The sequence below is a fragment of the Jaculus jaculus genome, chromosome 12, assembly GCF_020740685.1.
Source record: "Jaculus jaculus isolate mJacJac1 chromosome 12, mJacJac1.mat.Y.cur, whole genome shotgun sequence".
NCBI lineage: Eukaryota > Metazoa > Chordata > Mammalia > Rodentia > Dipodidae > Jaculus > Jaculus jaculus.
Genome location: NC_059113.1, coordinates 37,912,396 through 37,935,127, shown reverse-complemented (window position 1 = coordinate 37,935,127; position 22,732 = coordinate 37,912,396). Strand labels below are relative to the sequence as shown.

General features: G+C 41.9%; 1 protein-coding gene across 2 annotated transcripts in view; it reads left to right on the top strand.

The window, feature by feature from the left end:
* Dnah9 (dynein axonemal heavy chain 9) overlaps positions 1-22,732 on the top strand; it is a 369,830-nt gene that overhangs the window by 260,290 nt on the left and 86,808 nt on the right. The window contains exons 51-54 of one of the 2 annotated variants that reach the window (XM_045131009.1): positions 9,056-9,175; positions 11,695-11,883; positions 13,616-13,851; positions 22,400-22,522. In XM_045131009.1, the coding sequence (XP_044986944.1) occupies positions 9,056-9,175; positions 11,695-11,883; positions 13,616-13,851; positions 22,400-22,522 (668 nt within the window). Of the gene's footprint in view, positions 1-9,055; positions 9,176-11,694; positions 11,884-13,615; positions 13,852-17,178; positions 17,268-22,399; positions 22,523-22,732 lie in introns of those variants that run through there. The other variant, XM_045131010.1, reaches the window with a different exon arrangement.

Here is a 22,732-nt window from a genome sequence, read left to right as displayed (position 1 = left end):
AGTGCACCTGTGTTTTGTGCAAATATGTTTAGAATTTTAATATCCTCTTGATGGATTTTTCCCTTGATCTATATGAAGTAGCACTCTTTATCTCTTCTGATAATTTGGTTTGATATCTGTTCCCTTATGTCAGATATTAGAATAGCCACACCTGTTGTTTCTTAGTTCTATTTTCTTGGAATATCTCTTACCATCCCTTTACCCTTAGTGTCTGTCCTTTACAGTAAGGTGAGTATCTTAAAGACAGCAAAAGGATTGATCCTGTTTTGTGACTCGGGCTGTCTTTTGTTTAGGGAATTGAGAACATTAATAATCAGAATTATTATTGTTTATAATCCCTGTTATGTGTATTAATCCCTGTTATGCTGATAATTTTGTGAAGTTTTGTGCTTACTTGGTGCTCATTTGCTTAACAAATATTTTAGCATTTGTTACTGTTTCTCAGCAGCTTCTTGACTATGTTTGTTCTTCTCCCTAGTGTGGAATATTCCATTGAGTATGCTCTGTGAGACTGGCTAAGTGCTCATAAATTCTTTTAGCTTTCATGGAAAGACTTTCTTTCTTCTATTAAGAGAGAGAATTTTGATTGAAGTATGATGGGTTGGCAGTTGTAGTCTTTCAAAACTCAAAATACACCATTCCAAACCTTTATGAATTTTAGTGTTGCCATTGAAAACTCAGCTGTTACTCTGATGGGTCTGCTTTTGTATACAACAGGGTGTTTCTGTCGTGCAGCTTTCACCACCCTTTCTTTGTGTCATTTGTTTAGTGTTCTGACTGTAACATGATATAGGGAATTTATTTTCTGTTCCTATTTGGTGTTCTGTAAGTCTCTTGTGCTTGGATGGACATCTCTTAAATTTGGGGATTTTCCTTCTATAATTTTATTGAAAATATTTTCTTTCCCATTGATATGAAATTCTTCTCCTTTTATGCCCATAATTCAGATATTTGGTCTTTTCAAGATGTCTCACATTTCTCTCATTTCTTTGTGGCTTTTTTTTAACCTCTTAGTGGTTTTGACTAACCCAATTCCTCTCCTTTGTCTTTGAGGCTTGATATTCTGTCCTCCACTTGCTCCATTCTGTTGGTGAGGATTTCCATGGAGGTTTGTGTTTGACTTGCATTTTTTTTTATTTCAGTTTTTTTCTATCTCTTTTTAAAATATTTTTATTTAATTATTTGCAAGCAGAGATATATAGAGAGAAGAGAGAGGAAAGAGACAGAGAATGGGTATGCCAGGGCCTATGGCTACTGCAAATGAACTCCAAATGCATGCACCCCTTTGTTGTGTCTAGCTTTACAGGGATACTGGGGAATCAGACCCAAGTCATTTGGCTTCACAGTCAAGTGCCTTCACTGCTGAGCCATCTCTCCAGCCCTCAATCTCTTTACTGAGTCTCATTTTCATATCCTGGTTAGACTCCTTCCTTTCCTCTTGTTGTTTGTTTGTGTCCTTTTGGGATTTACCCAGAAATTCATTCATGTGTTTATCTGTGTCTCATTTGAGTTTTGTGTGCTTATAAACATTCTTTTGAGCTATTTGTCTGGAGTTTCCTCTAGGTAGCCCCAATGAGTATTCTCTGCTATTTGGTATTTCTCAGGGGAAATGGCCTGATTTTTTTTTTCCTTGTTTTATTTTTTATTTTTTTTCAAGGTAGAGTCTTAGTTTAGCCTGGGCTGACCTGCAACTCACTCTGTAGTTCCAAATTGGCCTTGAAGTCACAGCAATGCTCCTACCTCTGCCTCCAGATGCTAGGATCATAGGTGTGCATCACCATGCCTGGCTTTGATTTTTCATGTTACATTGAGTCTGACTCATCTAGAGAGAGTGCCTTGCTCACGTCTGCCTGGCATACCTGTGTTAGGTGAATACTTGGAATGACACTGGATGTTTCTTTGTGTTCACTGTTCTTTGCTCTGCTTTGTGGATTTTTTGGCTGTGTTTTGGAGGTATTTGGTACTGCTTCATAGGCAAGGTAGGTGATTCCAATTTAGTTTCCAGTGTGATCTAACATAAACTTGGGCCTCTTTCCAGATGGGGGATTTTTGGTGTTCAATGTTTGCAGTGGGTGTGAGGGTGAAGGTTTGCGGGGTGGGGGACAAGTCTGTGGGGAATCTGGATGCTGAAACTCAGTGCAGGTCCTAGCCCCAGTGGTAAGCAGTGTCCACATAGTGGACTTAAGAGGATTTCTAAGGAGATTCTCTGAGTGTTGTACCAGAGTGCTGGACCCAGTCACAATGTTATGTTGTGTGCACCCTCACAGGGTGCAAGGAAGAAATGTTGTGCAAATTGCAATGAGGTAGAGATCACTATGGCTGGCTGTGTTGGTGCGGAGTATCAGCATTGGTCCCAAACCTGGATGTCTTGCTTTCTCACAATTGTGGATGGTATGGGTACACTCAGTGCAGGGTAGGAGTGAAGGGGAAAAAATTCACACCCTACATAAATTTGCCTGGGCCTTCAGCCACTGTGAGTGAACTCCAGGTGTGTGCACCCCCTTGTGTTCCTGGGCAACATTGTGCACTTGCATCACTATGCATGTGGCTATGTGGGACCTAGAGATTTGAACATGAGTTCTTAGGCCATTTCTCCAGCCCAGGTTTGAAGATACCATTAGTAGATCTACATTCAAGGTTTGGGGAATGGTGATGATGGTGGTCTTGGGTTCACACCTATTTGAGAGATCACTTCCCTTGAACTTCACCTTTATCACTGAAATGAACACTACCAGGTTGGATGGGTAGTACACAGACAGCTGCGCAAAGCCTGATGTTCTGCAATCAATCTCCAGGGGGAAAATGCAAATATACGTGTGTGTGTGTGTGTGTGTGTGTGTGTGTGTGTGTGTGTGTGGTGTATGGATGTATGTACACACACACATGCACTATCAATGTGAGAAGCAACAGTCTTTATGATAGCAAAGTATAGGCAGGAGTGAGGAGATCATTCTGTACTTAGTGTGTACCTTGTGAGTATGAAGACCTGAGTTCAATTCCTAGTACCCACATTAAAATAAAATAAAAAAACGCCAGGCTTGGTAGCATACACCTGTAATCCCAATGCTGCAGAGGCAAAGACAGTAAGATCCCAGGAGCTCACCATATAGCCTAATTCAGCATCTTCAAGCCCATGAAAAACCCCGTGTCATAACGAGGTAAATAGCATTCCTTGGGACAACACTAGAAGTTGTCCTTGGCCTTCACATATGGATGTACATATGTGCACACACATGCACCCAGACACAAACACACAAATATAGCATAGTTTAAAATATGTCCAGCTCAGCTCAGCAGTTAAAAGGGCTTGTTTGCAAAGCCTGCTGGCCCAGGGTTCAATTCCCTAGCACCCATGTATAGCTGTAACAAAAGTGACATGTGTATCTGGCATTCATTTGAAGTGGTGACAGACCATGGCATGCCCATAAAAACATAAAAATCAATAAAATTTTAAAACATGTTTGTATCTAGACAAACCTTGGTTTCCATCAAAGCTGCAATATGTAGTGTTTGTGTCTTTAGAGTGGCTAGGCTTCAGTGTCCTGAAATATAAAGTGGACACAGTGATAGTAACTGCATCATTGGATTGTCCTGAGGACAGAAGGACATCCCTTACATGAAGCAGGAGCCTGGAGCCAGCCTATGACATAAGGAGCAGCAGGCAGTGTCTCCAGGACATGGTCATGACTGCTACTCCTCTTCCTCTCCCACCCTCCTTTGCTGTGTGTGCTATCAATCCTACACACCCAACCACGTGCAAGAATTTAGTCATCCCATGATCAAATTCTGTCCAAAGGATATTCTGAATATTAATTGATACATACATATATTCCAGGCAAGTAAGATTCTTGCTGCAAGAATTATAGAGAAAGCTCAATAAACTCTGAAAAGAAGTATATGCCTGCCGCATACCTCATGTGGCAAGGGTTTATTGACAGAGTACAACCCATGGCTAAAGGCTCCAGTTCAAAGATCCTGAAAGCCAATCTCTCTGTTCCATAAATGCACTTTGGGATAGGAATGGAACTCAGTGGCCGAGTACTTACTTGCCTAGTGTGTCCAAGGTCCTAGGTTCCACTCTCAGCATTGCAAAAATAACAAAAAAATTAATAAATACTAAAATATATACTTTGAGGAAGCAGTCAATGTCCTCTACATGCTTGCTTTGTAAATCCAGATGTTCACTGACCACTCACTTAAGACAGGTGATAAACACCATCACGGCACCTCCCCATGCCCAATACAGAACCCCTCGTTCTCCCCATTGTGCCTTCCTGGGGTGAGAGACCTCTTGTTAATGTTTGCCTTCCTCAGTCTGTCACAGGAAAGTGTAAAGAACTCAATTTCCAAAGACTCTCTACTGAAATTATTTTAACTAAAGGAACATTTGGTACAGAGGGAATGTTTTCAAATTGTTTGCGCCTCTTCAGTAGCCAACATTCAATGGTGGGCCCACTAAACTTGTGAAAGCAAGAAGGATATCATTCAAATACTTGGCTACTTTGGGAAGACACTTCTTTTCTGCCAAAATATTTTCTTTTTGATAGCTTTTGACAGCTTCCTCTCCATCCTTTGCTTACACATGTGCCCATCGACATCTCAAGAATGTTACTGCTTCCTGCTATGTCAGAGAGGGGCCAACACCTATCCTTAACATAGTGGCCCACCCAGGCAAGAAGATACCTCCACAGGTGCTGACAAGACCATTGCAGCTTTCTTCACTCTCAAATATGCATACTCACACATTCATTCTCACACAGCCACACACACACACACACTCACACAATCACACACATTGCACAAAACACTGGCTTTGTTTTCAGTATTTTACAATAATTCCAAGTATTATAATGTCCATGATACATAAAGTGGAGGGAGGCATATTTCCAAACAGATTGTACAATATAATGTTGATTTGGTTATATTAAATGGTAATAACTAAGAAATGTTCACAGTGGTGATTATTTCTGGGTGGTGGTATTACATGGTTTGGATTTGTTTGAACATTTGTATTTTCTCTTTTGGAAATGAATATATATTGATATTATGATATATAAAAGTAAAAGCAATAAGAGTCAGCAGGGCATTTTCATCAACCATCCAAACACACACAAGGTTAAGTATTGCACAGTAGAGAAGGGTACCTAATGAGAAGCAGCCTCTTGATAGTCTTCGATATACTTCAACTAGGACCTGCTATATACTGGCTGAACAGTCTTATCTGGGCCACCTAGAACATTGGCCAGTAATTTAGCAAATTGCTAATATTTAAAATAGCACGAGTTTATATATAGCAATTGCATTCCTGGTCATTCTAAATACAATCAGATGATTCTTACATCATTACTTATTTTAAAAAATATTTATTTATTTTCAAACAGAGAGAGCGAGAGAGAGAAATGGGCACAAAAGGGCTTCTAGATGGTGCAAACAAGCTCCAGATGAATATAGCACGTTGTGCATCCAGCTTTACGTGGGTAACTGAGGAACTGAACCAGGATTTGTAGGCAAGTGCCTTAACCCCTTCGTCATCTCTCCATCCCTCTCACATCATTTGTTGGTCCTAGAGTTAGCTAGAAATTTGCCATTCACACCCAGTGTTGTTGTATTCTGCATAACCCTACCAACATCCATTTTTCCCAATACTAACTTCATCTGACTAGTTTACATTATCTTCCTACTTGCTGCTCATTTAAATTTTTGATTTCTGCCCATGTGCTAGGCTTATGTTTTCATCTTCATTTTTTAAATTTAGTTACTTATTTATTTGTGTGTGTGTGTGTGTGTGTGTGTGTGTGTGTGTGTGTGTGTGTGTTATGTATTCTAAGTTCCTTGCTCTACAAACAAAGGCTTCTCTGGGCTTATGGGGGTGGCTTGGGAATTGAACCCAGGCTAGCAGGCTTTGCAGACAAGCACCCCCATGATATTTCTATTTCTTGATATCTCTTGTTTAGACGGCTATTTTCTAGATAGATGAGACTATAAGTTGTTGATCTTTATGTTTCCAGTAAAAATGTGGCAACTAGCTTTAGATAGTATGACTTTTATTTTTTTGTTTCACTGCATAAAAGTATCTTCCTGGGAGTCTTCATCTTTCAAGATGAAGCTACTTGTTATCCCAAATGTCAGCTCTTCTCTCTTCCTCCAGATTTCTGACATTATGACATTCCTTTTGTTTTGGAGTTGCCAAGGCCAAATACATCGACACTGTTTTCTATAACATAGTTTAAGTATCTCATGCTCTACCCACAGACTGATTCGTAAAACTAAAAAATTATTAACTTCCATTTATGTTCTCTGAATACATCAATATTGTTCACAGAAGAGCAAAGCAGGAAACTATAATTATATTCACTTTCCTTTAACAACCTTTTTCACTCCTGGCGTTTCTAACTTCCCTTTTTTTTTTTCCATTCATTAGCTCCCATGACATAGCCTTCGTTATTTCTGAACTCTCCATTTAGTTTAACATTTTTTGTAAATATTTTCCTCCAGGATATTCCTCCTTTGTTCTCAATTCTGATCCCCATTCAGTGCTGGAAGAGTAAGCAAGTACTAATGATTCCTGAGACAGTTTCGGTGGCTTATTGACCCAGTGGCTGGCTTCTTTATTGGTTTATTCTTTTATTTTGCTGTAGCTCATACTAAAGTCACTTTCTCAGGAAAGTTAATTGCTAAGTAAGAAGTCAATTTCCTGAATAGTTACAATCTGGAACATCTTTATTTTGTTTATAAACTCACCTCACAGTTTAGCTAAGTATTGAATTGTAAATGTTTCTCCCTTGAGACACTATGTTTTAAGCTCCTGTCCAGAAAGAAATCTGTTGAACTTTGTGGTCATATTGTTTGTTGGCTTTCTAAAGTCTTTGAACCTTTAAAAAAAATAATCTATTTATTTGATAGGGAAAGAGAGAGAGAAAGAGGTAGATAAAGAGAAAGTGAGAACTGGCATGCCAGGGCCCCCAGCCTCCGCAAACAAATTCCAGACACATGTGCCACCCTGTATGTAGGTACTAGGGAATTGAACCTGGGTCCTTAGGCTTCACAGGCACGTGCTAAGCAATCTCTTTAGTTTCTTGAACGTTTTTGTTGTTCTTACTATTGAATTTTGCACTGATATGCTCAGCGGTCATTCTTTATTTACTCATCAAGCTTGCCACATGGACACATTTTTTCCAGCCCTATAATATAATGCTTTATTCTTTGGCAATCCCTTCTGTTGTCAATCTTATTTTGTGGAAGGCATATGGATTGGATGTTGGGCCCTTCCAAATTAGCCTTCCATTTTTCTCTCATTTTTTTTTTTTTTTTTTTTTGAGGCAAAGATGGAAGTTTTTATTTGGGGAAAAACATGAGCTGCTAGGACTGACTCTCAAGAGCAGAGCAGTCAACTTGGGATTGCAGATAATGGGTTATATCAGTTGGAGGAAGATCAGGAAGGGGGAAGTAATCTTTTTCATCATTGCATGTTTTCTTACGCTTTTTAGATTTCCTCAAACTCCTTCATCTGTACCTGAATTCATGACTATTAACATTAACAGTGATAACTTCTGCAAGAATTGCTTTGTTCTCTCCTCTTTTTAGTAGAATCCTGCTCTTAATTTACAGATGAAACAACTTGGGACTCTGGAAATCTCGTTATGAGGGGTTTTAGTGTTGTTATTCATGTAGCTATAAAAATTCTCTCTTTTTTCCCAGTGACTGTTTTTTTTTTTTTTCTTTCTTTCTTTCTTCTTGTTTACCTTGATCCAGGCTTTTGTTTACATCTTCTGTCCTTTCATGTGTTGGAGAGTTGTGATCAAAAGCTGATGATAGCCTTGTGGGTGAAGGTAGAGCTAATTAGTAGAATTTATTCCCAAGATCAGATGCATTATGCTGCATGCACCCAAAATGCTAGATGATGTCTTCTCTGCCCCTATGGACTCTCCTGCCTGGTGGCACAGGTACCTGGTACTCTGCATGCCCTGGGCATTTGAGGTGGAAGATAGCAAGCTTCCAGTTAGCCCTCTGCTCCCCTTGTGTCTTGTCTGGTAATTCCACACTCTCCAGTTGATCTGGGGTTCTGCAGGCGGAGGGTTTTCTCTCTGATAGATTGTGGGAGCCACCACTTTGTCAACTCTGGCCTGTCCACTCCTCCTCCGATGTGGTCCTCCACCGTCTGTTGGAATCTTGCTGTGCAGCAGTTCCCACAGATCTGCTTGGTGTGACGGGCTTGTGCCTTTTGCAAATGCTTCATAATCACCTAGAGAAGGCTCAGCAGAGGGCTAGGTGACAAGGTTCCAGTCTGTCATCACTGATCGCATGATCTGCCCCTGCTTTTTAAACTACTTGGTCACATAAACTTGGAAGTATGTTTATTTCTCTTGTGCTTCAGTAATGGCCAACAAAACAGCTCAGACTCCCATTGTTACCAACCGAGGGTATAACCAGAGGGATCTGCTGTGTGTCCATGTCTCACTGTTTGCAAATATGTGTTCTGAAGGCAATAAATGCCATATGTTTCAGCTCCTACTCTTAGTGCATTTAGAAAACTCCAAACTATCTTTTCTGAAAATATTCCTACCCTTATGATCGTGGGAGAAAATGGATCCAGTTAAGTAAGAGGTCCAGCCAGAGGAGGACTTAGGTTCAGACAGCCCAGCCCCAGCATAGTACATACAGCCAGTGTGCCCTTTGGCCACATCCTTGCTGCCTCAGCTTCGATGTGCGTATACTTCTAATAGCAACTCTGAGCAATTGTGTTAAATCACTAAGGCACGCCCCCCCCCCCTCCACCGCACAAGAAGAGGTGGGACTCAAGGGTGTGGATGTTCAGCTTTCTCACTTTGGGTCAGAAGTCTCTGCCCGGGCTTCCTTCTCATACTCCCCCTGCAACACAAAGCTGAGGTCCTCTCTGGGACCCCGCTAACATCATCCTTTTCCACGTTCCTCTCCTCCTCCTTCCCCCTTGTCTCCCCAAACCCAGATCTTCCATCGAGTCACCTCCTCACAAAGCCTCTTCTCAAAAGCCCTGGAAGTGGGATGACTGATCGACTTTGTGTTCCTTCCTAAACAGCACCTTAATGAAAACCTGGCAAAGCTCACGGCAAAATTCGAGAAAGCAACAGCAGAGAAACTCAAGTGTCAGCAAGAAGCCGAAGTGACTGCAAGCACCATCTCCCTTGCAAACCGCCTGGTGAGGCTGAGCTCTGATGAAATTAGCAATGCTGGCCAAGTGCCCCAGAGGTGCAGACAGATGAGCACAGCTTTGACTCACCCACGTGGGTAGGACATGTGCTCAAATGTGCAGGGAGGCAGGGCTGTGGCACAAGGAAAATATGGGTACTCACTCTGGTATGTTCCAAAAGAAATTCTTACAAAGACGGTTGGATGTGGGTTGGGGAGAAGGCTCAGTGGTTAAAGGTGCTTGCTTACAAAGCCTGTTGGCCTGGGTTCAGTTCCCCAGTACCTACGTAAAGCCAGATGCACAAAGGGCCACAAGCATCTGGAGTTGATTTGCAGTGGCAAGAGGCCCTAGCACACCCATTCTCTCTGTGTCTTTATCTCTCCCTCTCACCCATTACATAAATAAACATCTTATTAAATAAATAAATAAATAAATAGAGGTGGGTGGATGGAAGGACACACAGTCCATGCAATGTGACCATGCTTGCATGTGTGTGTGTGGAGCAGCAGAAGCAGGAAAAGACAATGCCAGCATTTTGCAATGAACTATAAGAGGTCTTTTGTCATTGCTGTTTATTTTTATTTATTTGAGAGCAACAGAGAGAGAAAGAGGCAGAGAGAGAGAGAATGGGTACACCAGGGCCTCCAGCCACTGCAAACAAACTCCAGATGCATGTGCCAACTTATGCATCTGCTTACGTGGGTACTGAGGGATTGAGCCTCGAGCCAGGGTCCTTAGGCTTCACAGGTAAGCGCCTAACTGCTAAGCCATGTCTCCAGCCCCTGTAAGAGGTCTTATCCATGGAATATTTGCTAATGAAGTACAGTGTTAGGAACTGAAAAACAGGAAAAAAAAATGTCAGACTCTGAGCATTTATGAATGTCGCCTTATCCATGCACATGTGTACACATATACACACACATGCACACAGGCATGCTCTGGTCCTCCTGTGAAAGCAAATCTGAAGGTAAGGGAAAGGGTGCTTATGTTCAGAGTATGTGTTGCTGCAGAATGATTACCCAGAACAATCACCTTGATATCCTACCCCTGGCCAGGGGTAGGCAGAGCCAGTGTGGGGGGAGTTGAGTAACACTGAAGGGCAACACTGAGGGGGTTAGGCAGGTTTTTGCTCTTCTCGAATTTGTTTAATGGGACCTAGTACTGGAGGGCGTCACCTGCAACCCTTCCAAATCCAAGAATTGGATTTATAATACGTCCCTTTTTTATTACATAGGAACGCTATAACTATAGTATTTTGTAAAACCTAAGACCAAAATCCAACACAGTTTCACCTTTATTATGCTATATCAAAATACTCAAATATTCAAGGACAGGAAAATAGGCAACAACTCTCTTTGATTTGGTGTGTTGAGGTATCACTATGTAGTCCACGCTGTTTACAAACTCAAGATAATTCTGCCTCAGCCTCCACCAACCAAGGCCCTGCAAGGGAGTGTCTATTGGACGTGACTTCCCTTCAGTCTGGAATTTCTGCTCACCGTGGATGAGAAATGCAACCAGTTCCTTCGACATTCATTCCAGCTGCCAAGTATTGAAATATTGTAGCCATATTATTTTTCTAATTTAGGCAGCAGTGAATCATAGCTCCTATTGGACTGAACCATGCTGTAGTGAAAAGACCACTGCACACATGTGCTTGTGTGGTTATGCGTGGGACCAGCTGCAGCATAGCTTTGAGAAATCCACTTAGCCAAACCACTTGGTATAGGGAAAGCCACTCCCCCTTGTACATGTACATGAAACCTTTCTAAAGCTTAGCATAGCTGTTGCCGCCTCGCTGGAGCATGTTTCCAAGTCTATTCCTGTGGGAGGCAGAATGATATTGTGTACCTCAAGGCATGTTCTGGGGCTACCTCTCTCTGTACCAATTCCCAGGACAGAAGCTAAGCTCTCTCATATTCCAACCAGCCCTCCACACAAAGGCTGGATCTCCTCACAAGGAGAGGGGAACCATCCCGAAGTGGACCAGGCCAGTCATGATGTACAGTCTCTGGTACTTTGTACATACCCATGTACACAGAGTGCTTCCAAACTGCCCTAGTTAACACATCTTTCTCCCCCCCCCACCCCCACTATGGATGATTTGTGGCACAGGTTGATTTTGTTTATTTTTATATGTCCAGTATTTGGAGGGGAGAAGGGAGAGCATGTAAATTTCTAACCTGTGTTACTGCCCAGACATTGTACTAAGGGATGGCAAGCAGTTGTATTGTATTCACTCCTCAAGACACCTCTTTGGGAGTAGGGATGTCCTTCTGCACATGTAGAAAGGGCAGAGCCCAGCAGGCTGTGTTCAGAACATGTCATCATGTCCTACAACCTGTCCTCATGCCATGACTCATGTAATGTAAACCACAGGACAAGGGGCTGCTTCTGGGACAAATCCCCACTTACGGAAAGGTGACTTCCTACTGTGAACAGGCAATGTGGGATCTCCATACTGAACCCACAGCTCTGTGGCCTCCCATCTGATGCCTCTTCTCTCCTGTTTGCCTTTGAAATGGTAGGTTGGAGGACTTGCTTCTGAAAATGTGAGGTGGGCTGAAGCGGTGCAAAACTTCAAACAACAGGAAAGGATGTTATGTGGAGACATTCTACTTATCACAGCTTTCATTTCTTACCTGGGCTTCTTTACCAAAAAATATAGGCAGAGCCTCATGGATAGAACCTGGAGACCCTACTTGAGCCAGCTAAAAGTACGTATGGCCTAAATTTATCCCGACTATGTCAGCCTGTGACTCACACGACCCCCACAACTCAAATCTTCTGGTACCCCATGCATACTCACTCCTGCCACCTCCTGAGAACCAGGCATAGGACGCACAAGCCTATTCCGTCTACGTGACCCTGCCTTGCGGTCCACTAACCTCTCTGCTGCCTAGAATCTCACTTCTTCATGGAGTCCTTAGTGGGAACTCTGATTCTGTGATGGAATCTGTCTCCTGGCTTTCCTCAAAGTGTTAAAAATTGAGTCTGTGCTCCAAGGCCAGTCATAGGGGCAGCCGGAAAAACTCCCAGCCCCTGTTCTTCATTGCCAATTGTTGCTGGGCCCCAAGGCTGTGCGGTTTGTTTGCACCCATGTCTCAGAAACATGGCTCTGAAGACAGCTCTGTCCACCACAGCTCGGGTGCTTTTCCCCATGGGCTGTGTAGCCAGCCCATTCATGTAACTAGGGGAATTTTACTCCCAGCCCCTCCTTCTGTATCTTGTCCTTCAGTATCAGTGTACTAAAGAGGCGGAAATACTAGCTGATTAAAGGGGATTCCAAGCCATACCTTGTCCTATAGTTAGAATAATGGCCAGGATCCCTTGGCACATCCTCTTCACTCCCACGCTCCAGCTTCCAAGCATTTACTATGCATACGTGAGTGACATGCCACTCCAATGGAGGTGCAAAGGATACCCAAGACCAAGATGCCTTCGGCACACTTGTAGTCCATTTTCCAAGATAACTGGGCAAGAAAAAATGGCAGAGAGGAGAGAGATGGACAAGTTCAAATGGCCTAAGTTTGAGCCCAAAAACCATCATGCTAAGTGAAAGTGGCTAGACACCAAAGGTCACCCCTGTATGATTCAATTTTTATTAACTGTCCAGGAGAGGAAAATGCATAGAGACAGAAAGTGTATTAGTGACCGCCAGGGCCCTGGAGTTGAGGAAAATGTAAAGAATTACTTAGTGAGCACGTTTCCTTCTGGAGTGCTCAGAATGCCTGTAAGTAGATCAGGCCAATGGCTGTGCAATACTGTGGATGTGCTGAACACCATTGAGCTATACCCTCAAATGGTTAAATTTATGCTATGTGAATTTCACCTTTTATTGAAATGTGTGTCATCAATGAAAAAGACTGTAGAAGGATTAAGTGAGCTGAGAGAGGCCAGAATAAAAAAAAAAAAAAGAAGAAGAAGAAGAAGAAGCAGCTAGCACACACAAAGCAGTTCTGGGGACACAAGAAAGGCCACCGGCAGCAGGAGGCAGTTTGCAGGGAGGGTCCTGCAAGCAACTTGGGAGGTAGATGTTTGGGGCAGAAAGAGTTAAGCCTCTCCATCCCTTTGCAAGTGGTGAAAAGGGTAGGAGGAGAGAATGTTCTGTTCAGGTGATGGTGGCTCAGAACAACCCACATGAGAGGGCAGAGAAATGTAATGATGAAATCAGCATTCTCAGGGTTGTGAGCAGGAAGGAGGTGACAGATATATAATTGGTCATACAGGCTGAGCTTCTGTCATGTATCTATTAGAAAAAAAAAAAAGACTTATCAGGGCTTTAACAAACTCTGCTTCCAGAAATAATGATATGGCCAGAAAAGCACTCTTCAGGGACTATATTGGTCTTGTTGTTAAAGGAGTTATGTCATGTGGTGAGATAACCATGTATTCATCCCCACCATGATGGTAATTTTCCATTTTGAGCTTGTGTCACTTCTTTACCAGGTTCCCATTCCAGTCACCCCCTCCCTGGATCCCCTGAGGATGCTGACAGATGATGCTGACGTGGCTGCATGGCAAAATGAGGGCCTCCCCGCAGACCGCATGTCCATGGAGAATGCCACCATCCTTGTCAACTGTGAGCGCTGGCCACTCATGGTTGACCCTCAGATGCAAGGCATCAAGTGGATTAAAAACAAATACAGTGAAGACCTCCAGGTCATCCAGATTGGTCAGAGAGGGTAAGTGGATAAGCACATCAGGTGCCACGTTTGCCATTTGTGCAAGAGAAAAAAAATGGAGCAGACTGCAGTCCTAATGGCTTGGGTCTCCTCCTGGCCTCTCTATCAGGTCAGCTTCCTGGTTTCTCCTGATTCTTCTCTCAGCTGAGGAAGCATCTCAGCCAAAGATGCCTGGGAACCAGCTGTCTGTTTTTCTTGAAAATGTGTTATCAGTAGGGTGACTATAGCTCACAACCAAAGACATGTCTAAATAAGTGTCAGGGGGAGTTCAAAGCTTCCCAATATACATACAGACACACACACACAGAGAGAGAGAGGGGGGGGGGGCTTAAGGAAATGGAAATCTCATGTACCCTAATGGTCGCATAAGATAGACATGTATCAAATTGTCATTCCATACCACATAAAGGTACACAACTAGGGTATCTTAGTTAAAAGGATTCTGTCCCTTTTTACCCATTTGGAAATTCATTGCCATCATCCCTGGTTTTCATCCTCCCATCTCTCCTTTCTGCCTATTAAAGCTCCTTATTTGCAAGTCAGGTGATTTTTGTTTTGTTTTCAAGATAGGGTCTTGCTATGTAGCCAAAGATGGCCTGAAATGCACAAGATTCCTGCCTCCTGAGTGCTGGGATTGTAACTGTGTGTCACCACACCTGGCCAAGCCTATTTTACAAATGTCTACATATTTAGCCAAAAGCCACCATCCTCATTTCTCTTCTTCCCATGGTTCCTACTGACATCCTGGAGCCATGCCAAATAAACAAACTATGCTGGTGCAGTCTTATGTTTCAGTTAGGTTGCCTAGCACCTGAGTTAACTGAAAATCCTCCAGAGTTCTGCATGAGCTACCTACCCTTGTGCATACATGATGAAGAGGTTACTCCAGGAAGGAACAGATATGAATGGTAGAGAATGTCCAGGCAGTGGCTATCATACTTTGTCAGCCTGGGCCTGAGCACCCCTCACCCCATCACTTCATTAGCCCTGTTGCAGCCTAGCTGTGCATTCTCAGCACACTCAACTCTTTGCTGCTGGGAAAAACAGGATGAGACACTAAGGAAGGGGAAGTGAAGCAGACATCATTTGCTGTGAGAGATGTGTGCATGTGTCATAGACTTTATCACAAATTCCATTTTTGGTGTGTGTGTGTGTACATGTACATGCAGGTATGTGTGTGCATGTGGACATGAACATCTGTGACCATGTGTATCCATCTCTTTATGGAAGCTAAAAGACAACCTTGGCTGTCTTTCCTCAGGTACAGTTCATTAGTTTTGGGACAGAATTACTCACTGGCCTGAAATTCACTAAGTAGTCTACACTGGCTGGCCAGTGAACCCCAGGAATATTCCTGGCTTCTTCCCCCCAGCACTAGGAGTGCAAGTATGTGTAGCCACATCCAAGGCTTGGGGGTTTTTATTTTGCTTTTTTATTTTCTGCATGGATGCTGGAGATCAAACTGAGGTCCCCATGCTTACAAAGGAAGTCTTTGCAACTGAGCCATCTCCCTTCTTCAGTCTTCACAATCCCCACCGTCAATAAGCTTAATATTGGTTCCACTTCACATCTAAGGAAAATGACATTCCCAATGCTAAATAAATTTCCCAAGAATACAATGTTTAAAAGTAATGAATACAAACTAGGCAAGATTACACCTGAAACCCCAATACCCAGAGGCTGAGGCAAAAAGATCATGAATTTAAGGGTAACCTGAGATACAGAGCAAATATGAGATCAAACTATGCTACATAGCAAGATCCTTGGTCAAAAAAAAAAAAAAAAGACTGAGGGGCTAGAGATATTGTTCGGTGGTTAAAAGTACTTGCTTGCAAAGCCTACTGGCTCAGGTTCAACTCCCCAGTGCCCACGTAAAGCTGGGTAGCACATGCATCTACGATCCTAACTCTTCTACAATAGGAGGTAGAGCCAGGAGTCTCCAAAGTGCATGGGCCAGCTACTCTGAAGTTTCTTCACAATCTGCCAGTTTGTTTGCAACAGCAACAGGCTCTATCTCAGGGAAGGTGGAACACACACCTTGGATTCATTCTGTGACCTCCAGGCATGAGCCACAGCATGCCTGATTTTTCACATACTCACACAAATAAACAGGTATTTAAAAAAAACTAAAAATATAAACAAAAGCCTAGTTCCTAGTAGACCTCCAAGAAATATTTGTTGAGTTGGTTCTCATTCATGTCCACCACTGTGCTCTTGAGTGGTTTTCTGGAGGTGCTAGATAGTATTGAATGCAAACATCACATTGCATGAGATGTGTACAGTCCTCTCTGTCCTTGTGTGACGTGCTAAAGTATCTCATTTGCCTTTAAGATTCCTTGTGAGATTTTTTTGCATGTATGTGTGTGATGGGCATGTTGTGTGGGTACACGTGCACATGCATGCAGGAGGAGGACAGCAGGCAATAGTGAGTGTCCCCTCAGTGCTCTCTCTTATTCTTTGAGACAGTCTCTCACTAAACCTGGAGCCCACTTCATAGCTAACCAGCAAGATCCGGGGATCCTCATAATGGATAATTTATACTCATATTTACAGGAGTAGTATGCTTCACAGTAACCAAAATGTGAAAACAAACCAAGTGTCTACCACAGATGGACTAGAAAAATGTGGTAAATACATGTGATAGGATATTATTCAGTCTTAAGCAGATGAAAATTCTGACACATGCTAAAACATGGATGAAGTCGGGGCTGGAGAGATGGATTAGCAGTTAAGGCACTTGCCTGCATAGCCTAAGGACCCATGTTTGACTCTCCAGATTCCACATAAGCCAGATGCACAAAGGTGATGCAAGCACAAGGTCACACATGCCCTCTAGGTAGCACAAGCATCTGGAGTTCAATTGCAGTGGCTGAGGCTCTGGAATGCCAATTCTCTCTCTCTTTCTCTGTCTCTCTCTCTCTCTCTCTCTCTCTCTCTCTCTCTCTCTCTCTCTCACTCTCTCTCTCTAAAATAAAAATATAAAAATAAAATAAAATATAGTCGTGAGGCCCTTGATGACAGAATACCTTATGATAGCTACATTGCTAGTCAATTGCATCGTCATGTAAACATCATAGAATATCCCAACATGCACTAAGACAGATATGATAAAACTAGATAAAATATAACTTAATGGGACCACTGTCATGTACACTGTCAGTCACTGCCTGGAATATTATTACATGGCATCTTTGCATATTATTTGTTTCTTAAAGGAGGAGATTGTATTTGAACCCAGATCATCGTCACCTAGAAACCTGAGGTTTGTCTCCTGCAGCATATATACTACAGCCCTACCAGGCTCTCCCAGATCCCAGATCCAGTTCACCCATAGCTGTTTAAGTCAAACATGCAGTGCTGAAAATAAGATTAAAGACTGGAGATATGGCTCAGCTGTTGAAGGCACTTATTTGCAGGTTAGATTCCCCAGCACCCATGTAAAGCTGAATGCAAGGTAGGACATGCATCTGGCATTTGTATGCAGTGGCAAGGGACCCTAGAAACACCACATACCACACACACACTCAAATAATTAAAAAAAAAATACAATGATATTTAGATGAAATAAATAGTCAGTACAATAGATGTCTTTACAGAGCAAGCTTTGTAAAGAAGAGTGTCCAGGTATGACATGCCTATTTTTATGTACATCCTAATCACAGAATAAAATAACCTTGAGCCTCTTCCTCAACTTTGATTAAACTGTTCCTTTCTAGTTGCCTAATGCAATATAGGCAGACATCTGTGTCCTTTCTGACCATTTCTGTGTCTTCAGTGCCTGAAGCACAAGAAATATTTGTTCAGTTGCTTCTCTTTCATGTCCACTATTTTTCTTTCCAGTGGTTTTCTGGATGTGCTAAACAGTACTGAATACAAACATCACATGACAGGTGAAGTGTACAGTCTTCTGTGTCCATGTGTAGGGATGTGTTGAAGTATCTCATTTACCTTTAAGGTTACTTGTATACCTTAATTTTTATTTTATCTGCCTTTTCACCTATCCTATCTATACAAAACCTTATTTTTCTTCAGAAATTATTTAAATACACATCCATGCTTTTTTGTTATCTATGGGTTTCCTTTTTACTTTAAAACCCAGTGACTTTGCTTGAATGTTAAGATCTTCAATAATTACAGCAGGTTTGTTATAGCTCCAATTCTGTTTAATAAATTTTAAAGCCTTCTCTCAATTAATTAGAAATGCCATTTAACTGGGCATGGTGGCACCTGCCTTTAATTTCAGCATTTGGGAGGCAGAGGTAGGAGGATAGTGTGAGTTCAAGGCCACCCTGAGACTACATAGCAAATTCCAGGTCAGCTGGAGCTAGAGTGAAACCCTATTTCAAAAAAAAAAAAAAGAAAGAAAGAAAGAAAGAAAGAAAGAAAGAAAGAAAGAAAGAAAATAGAGAGAAAGAAAAAAAGAAAAATGCCATTTAATTATGACTAATTATATTAGAATTTGAGCAGAGTCTTTATTATATTCTATGTAGCTAATGCTATACAGGCTTTTTAATTCTTTAGTTCCATGTTAGTAATATTTACTATGGCATTTTCAGCATAAAAACAATGGATCATACTTATTAAAAAAAAATAGGTAGGAGCTGTGCATGGTGGCACACGCCTTTAATCCCAGAACTTGGGAGACAGAGGCAAGAGGATTGCTGTGAGTTGGATGCCACTCTGAGACTACATAGTGAAATCCAGGTCAGCCTGGGCTAGAGTGAGACCCTACCTCCAAAAAGCTTTAAAAAAAAGTAGGAATTGCAGAAAAATAGAATTCATCACCCAAAAACACTGATAACTTTTGGTATGGATGTCTTTCTGTACATCTGTATTACTGTCATTATAAAATATTTTAATATTAGATGTTTAGTGCCACTTTGTTTCTTTACCAGCCTCATTACAAGATTTTCAGTTACTTTAAGACTTTTGTTCCAGTTTTATAAGGTTTTAATGTTATTTTGGTTTGAAGTAGAATTAAGTCACAAACATAAATTGATTTCAGTAACCCTGAACTAGTCACATACTTATTAAATACAACTTAATTATTGATAAGTTAAAAAGAAACCAAGGTTCTTGTTAATTGACTGATAAATATATTAGAGTTCTGCATATAACCTAGTGTCCAGTTAGTAAAATCTGCTTCAGAAGGCTGAGGGTTCCTGAGCACCCCAGTTTGCTGAGCTCAGGGAAGCAGCAGGTAAGGCTGAGGCACCAGGTGTAAGGAGAGAGCAGGGCAGTGCCAGCCCTTCATGGCATTGGTTATGTCCTTCTTGGCTGGTCCACCATGCTACCTGGTTCATGTGCTCTACCCACCGCTGACTCCCATGATATCTTTGCAGCCAGCAGAGTGGAAAAGTGCTCATCTTGAACCTGGCCTGGCACTGGGCATTAACTTCCCCTCCCTCAACATTATGGCTTCCAGCAGGTTTGTCTTGAGAGTCACAGAAGATTGTTTCCTAACTGACAGGCATACCTCCCCATGCTCACTGCACTGGAGAACACAGAGCAAGTCGAGCAGACAGGAGAGGGACCTGGGTATAACAGGAGGAGATGCCTGGGATTGACTATTATGTGGCCTTAAGAAAAGAACACAGGAGAGATCACATGGAGAGATGCCTGCATTGATACAGGTGGAAAGTCACAGGATGGGACATTATCGCTGGAAATGAGAAATGAGCTCAGCAGGCCGACCTGTGGCCTCACAGCAGCAACAAAGTGCCTCTCTCTCTGAAGGGATCAATAGAAAAGAATTTAGCTCAGTCAGCTTACAAGCAAGACCATAGGTCTGTCCTCCTCCCCTGAAGGGACTGGTATGACACAGGCCCAGAGCTACAAACAGCCACAGAGGACAGTGACCCAAAGGAAACCCCTGGATATCTGATGACCAGGCCATCCAAAACTGTGACCGTGGGATCTTTAAGGGTGAACCATCAACGTGCTTTTCCCAAGTGGCCAGACACTAAGATAACACTGTCTTACTTATCTTTTGAGTGGTTCCAAGTACCATGTGTCGGTCCTGAAATTCCCTAAGGAGATAAAACAAGATACATTTTTTTGACTGTCTAAAACCCATGTTTTCAGACCAAACAATAGGATGCAAAAATTCTTTCCAGCAAGAAGTACCTCAGGTGGTCTCAGATAACTCTGGGGTCACTGGCTCTGTGTCCTTTCCAGTTAGCAGGTTCGTGTGCCAGAGATAATGTACAAGCAGGACAATGAAAATAGATTTGTTTTAAAAGCTATCTTAGAATGATTCCTTTCACATGAAGCCTGGACACGTGTAATGCAGACAGTCAATTCCTAATTTGATTTATATCACCAGATAAATTTTGCGTTGAGTTTAAATTCACTGAAAGCTAGCTGATAGGGAAAGAAATTTTTGAACATGGTTTAAGTTGTGATAGAAAGACATAATTGGGAAGCTTTTTCAAGAAATAATTGATATATCCAGTATAATAGCAAATGAGAACATCATAATTATTGTGAAGTTTGTTTGTTTGTTTCATTTCTTTGTTTGGGTTGGTTTGTTCTTGAGACAGAAGCTCACATGCCACAAGCTGGCCTCAAATTCATTATGAAGCACAGGCTACTCTTGAACTTCTGATCCTCCTTCCTTCACTTCCTGGGTGTTGATATTATAGACATGTACAACCATGCCAAGTTTTATATGGTGCTGGGGATGAAACTCAGGGCCCCACGCATCCTAGGCAAGCATTCTGCCAACCGAGCTACATTGCCAGCCCTTGTGAACTTCTCTATTTATCTTAGATACTCTTCAAAAGGGTTACTGTCCCAGAGACCAGTTGTCTCAGTTTATCTCTGATCAACTAATGGAAGTAGGTATTTGTAAAGTCCACCCACAATACACTTATTTATTTATTTATTTACTTACTTACTTACTTACTTACTTACTTACTTACTTATTTGTTTTCAAAAACAGAGAAATAGGCACTCCAGGGCCCCCAACTGTTGCAAAGAGACTCCAGATTCATACACCCCTTTGTGCATCTGGCTTTGCATGGGTGCTGGGGAATTAAACCCACATCATAAGACTTCGCAGGCAAGTGCCTAACCACTAAGCAATCTCTCCAGCCCCTACCTATGCTCCTTTTATTAAGACTTCCCACTTCTGCATTTTATAGAATAATTTACATCTAAAGCAATGTTTTTTTTTTTTCCTTTCACACACTTAAAATACAGCTTAAATGGAGGTCTTATGATAAAATTGCAATATTAAATTTAGAAAAGTCTTCTCAGGCCTGGAGGAATGGCTTAGCGGTTAAGGCACTTGCCTGAGAATCCTAAGGACCCATGTTCAACTGCCCAGGTATCATTCAAGCCAGACACCACAAGGCGACACAAGCGTGCAAGGTCGCATGTGCCTAAGGTGGCGCACTGGTCTGGAGTCTGACTGCAGTGGCTGGAGGCCCTGGCACGCCAATTCTCTCTTGCTCACTCTCATTCGCTCTTTCTCACAAAAAAAGGTCTTCTCAAACTATGAAGCTGGCAGTGTTACCCTGCATAAAAAGGAACTTGTGACTGCTCTCTGCAGCTAAGATGCAGGGACAACATCAAATATGTTCCCAGGTCCTAACAGCTGAGGGCTGTTTTACATTAATATTTCTGAAGTAATTCCCTTTGTTTTTCATTGAAAACCTAATAAAGGTACATTTATGAGTGTGCATTTTTTAATTACTTCCAAAGTAAGACTTAAAACCAGCTAATTCATGGTTGATGGATGGCATATATCAACTTACACCATGTGCTAAGTGGCCTTGCTGGGTGCTACGTTAGTGTTTGGGGGGAAAAGAATAAAATCTATCCTTGAATGTAACATGTTTCATTTCACATGTGTAAAAACTACATTGGAAGATTACTCAAGGGCTTGGGGAAAATATTTATAATATATTCCATTTATAAAAACTAGGTTGTAAATCAAAGGTGTCATGTGAAGTCAATAATATAAAAACCAAACTTGAAAATATGAAGCAATCAGTCCTCTCTATCTCCAGGTTCTGCATGGAAAAAAAATATGTAAGAAATATTTGGAAAAAGTTGCATATATGCTGAATATATATAAACCTGTTCCATTGCCATTAATAATACTATGTGATAGCTATTTATGTAACATTATATCATATAAAGTTTTATAAATAAGAGTATGGATGCAGGTTATATGCCAAGTTACACCATTTTATATGAGGTACTTGAGCACATGTTTTGTTTTCCATGAGGGTCTACAACCAATCCCCCCCCCCCCCAGTTACCAAATAATCATTGAGTAACCAAATACATGCAGTAAACTGTAAGTTGTTCATAACAGATGGAAAACATGTTTAATGCTTATACTATTTTTCATTTTATAATTTCTCCTTATTTCCAAAAAATACATAAAATCACATAAATGTCACTTTAAATAGAGGAAACCGGGGCCATTAAAGACATTTCTAATGGCTGTGTCTCTTAGAGACCACAGTGGTCTTATTAAATTGCCTCAGACTTCATGCCTCACTATGGGCTCATGCTGCCTGACTTGCTCCCCCAGCTACCTTCAAACCCTAGAGCGTGCCCTGGAAGCTGGAGGTGTGGTGCTGATTGAAAACCTAGAGGAGTCCGTGGATCCTGTTCTGGGACCTCTGCTTGGGAGAGAAGTCATTAAGAAGGGACGGTAAGACTCACACATGCTAGGTGAGGCACTGTTTCAGGGCCCCCGGAATCTCTTCTGCTCAACTCAGGTCAAGAGGCTTTCTGCACCCAGCACACCTTCCTTTTCTTCCCACAGAAGGCTATATAGTTGCCTTCTGCTTCCAAGAGGCTTCCTGGAATAAGCTTTGTTTCCAACAGCTAGCAAATCACTGAATGCCTTCTAAAGAGCCAC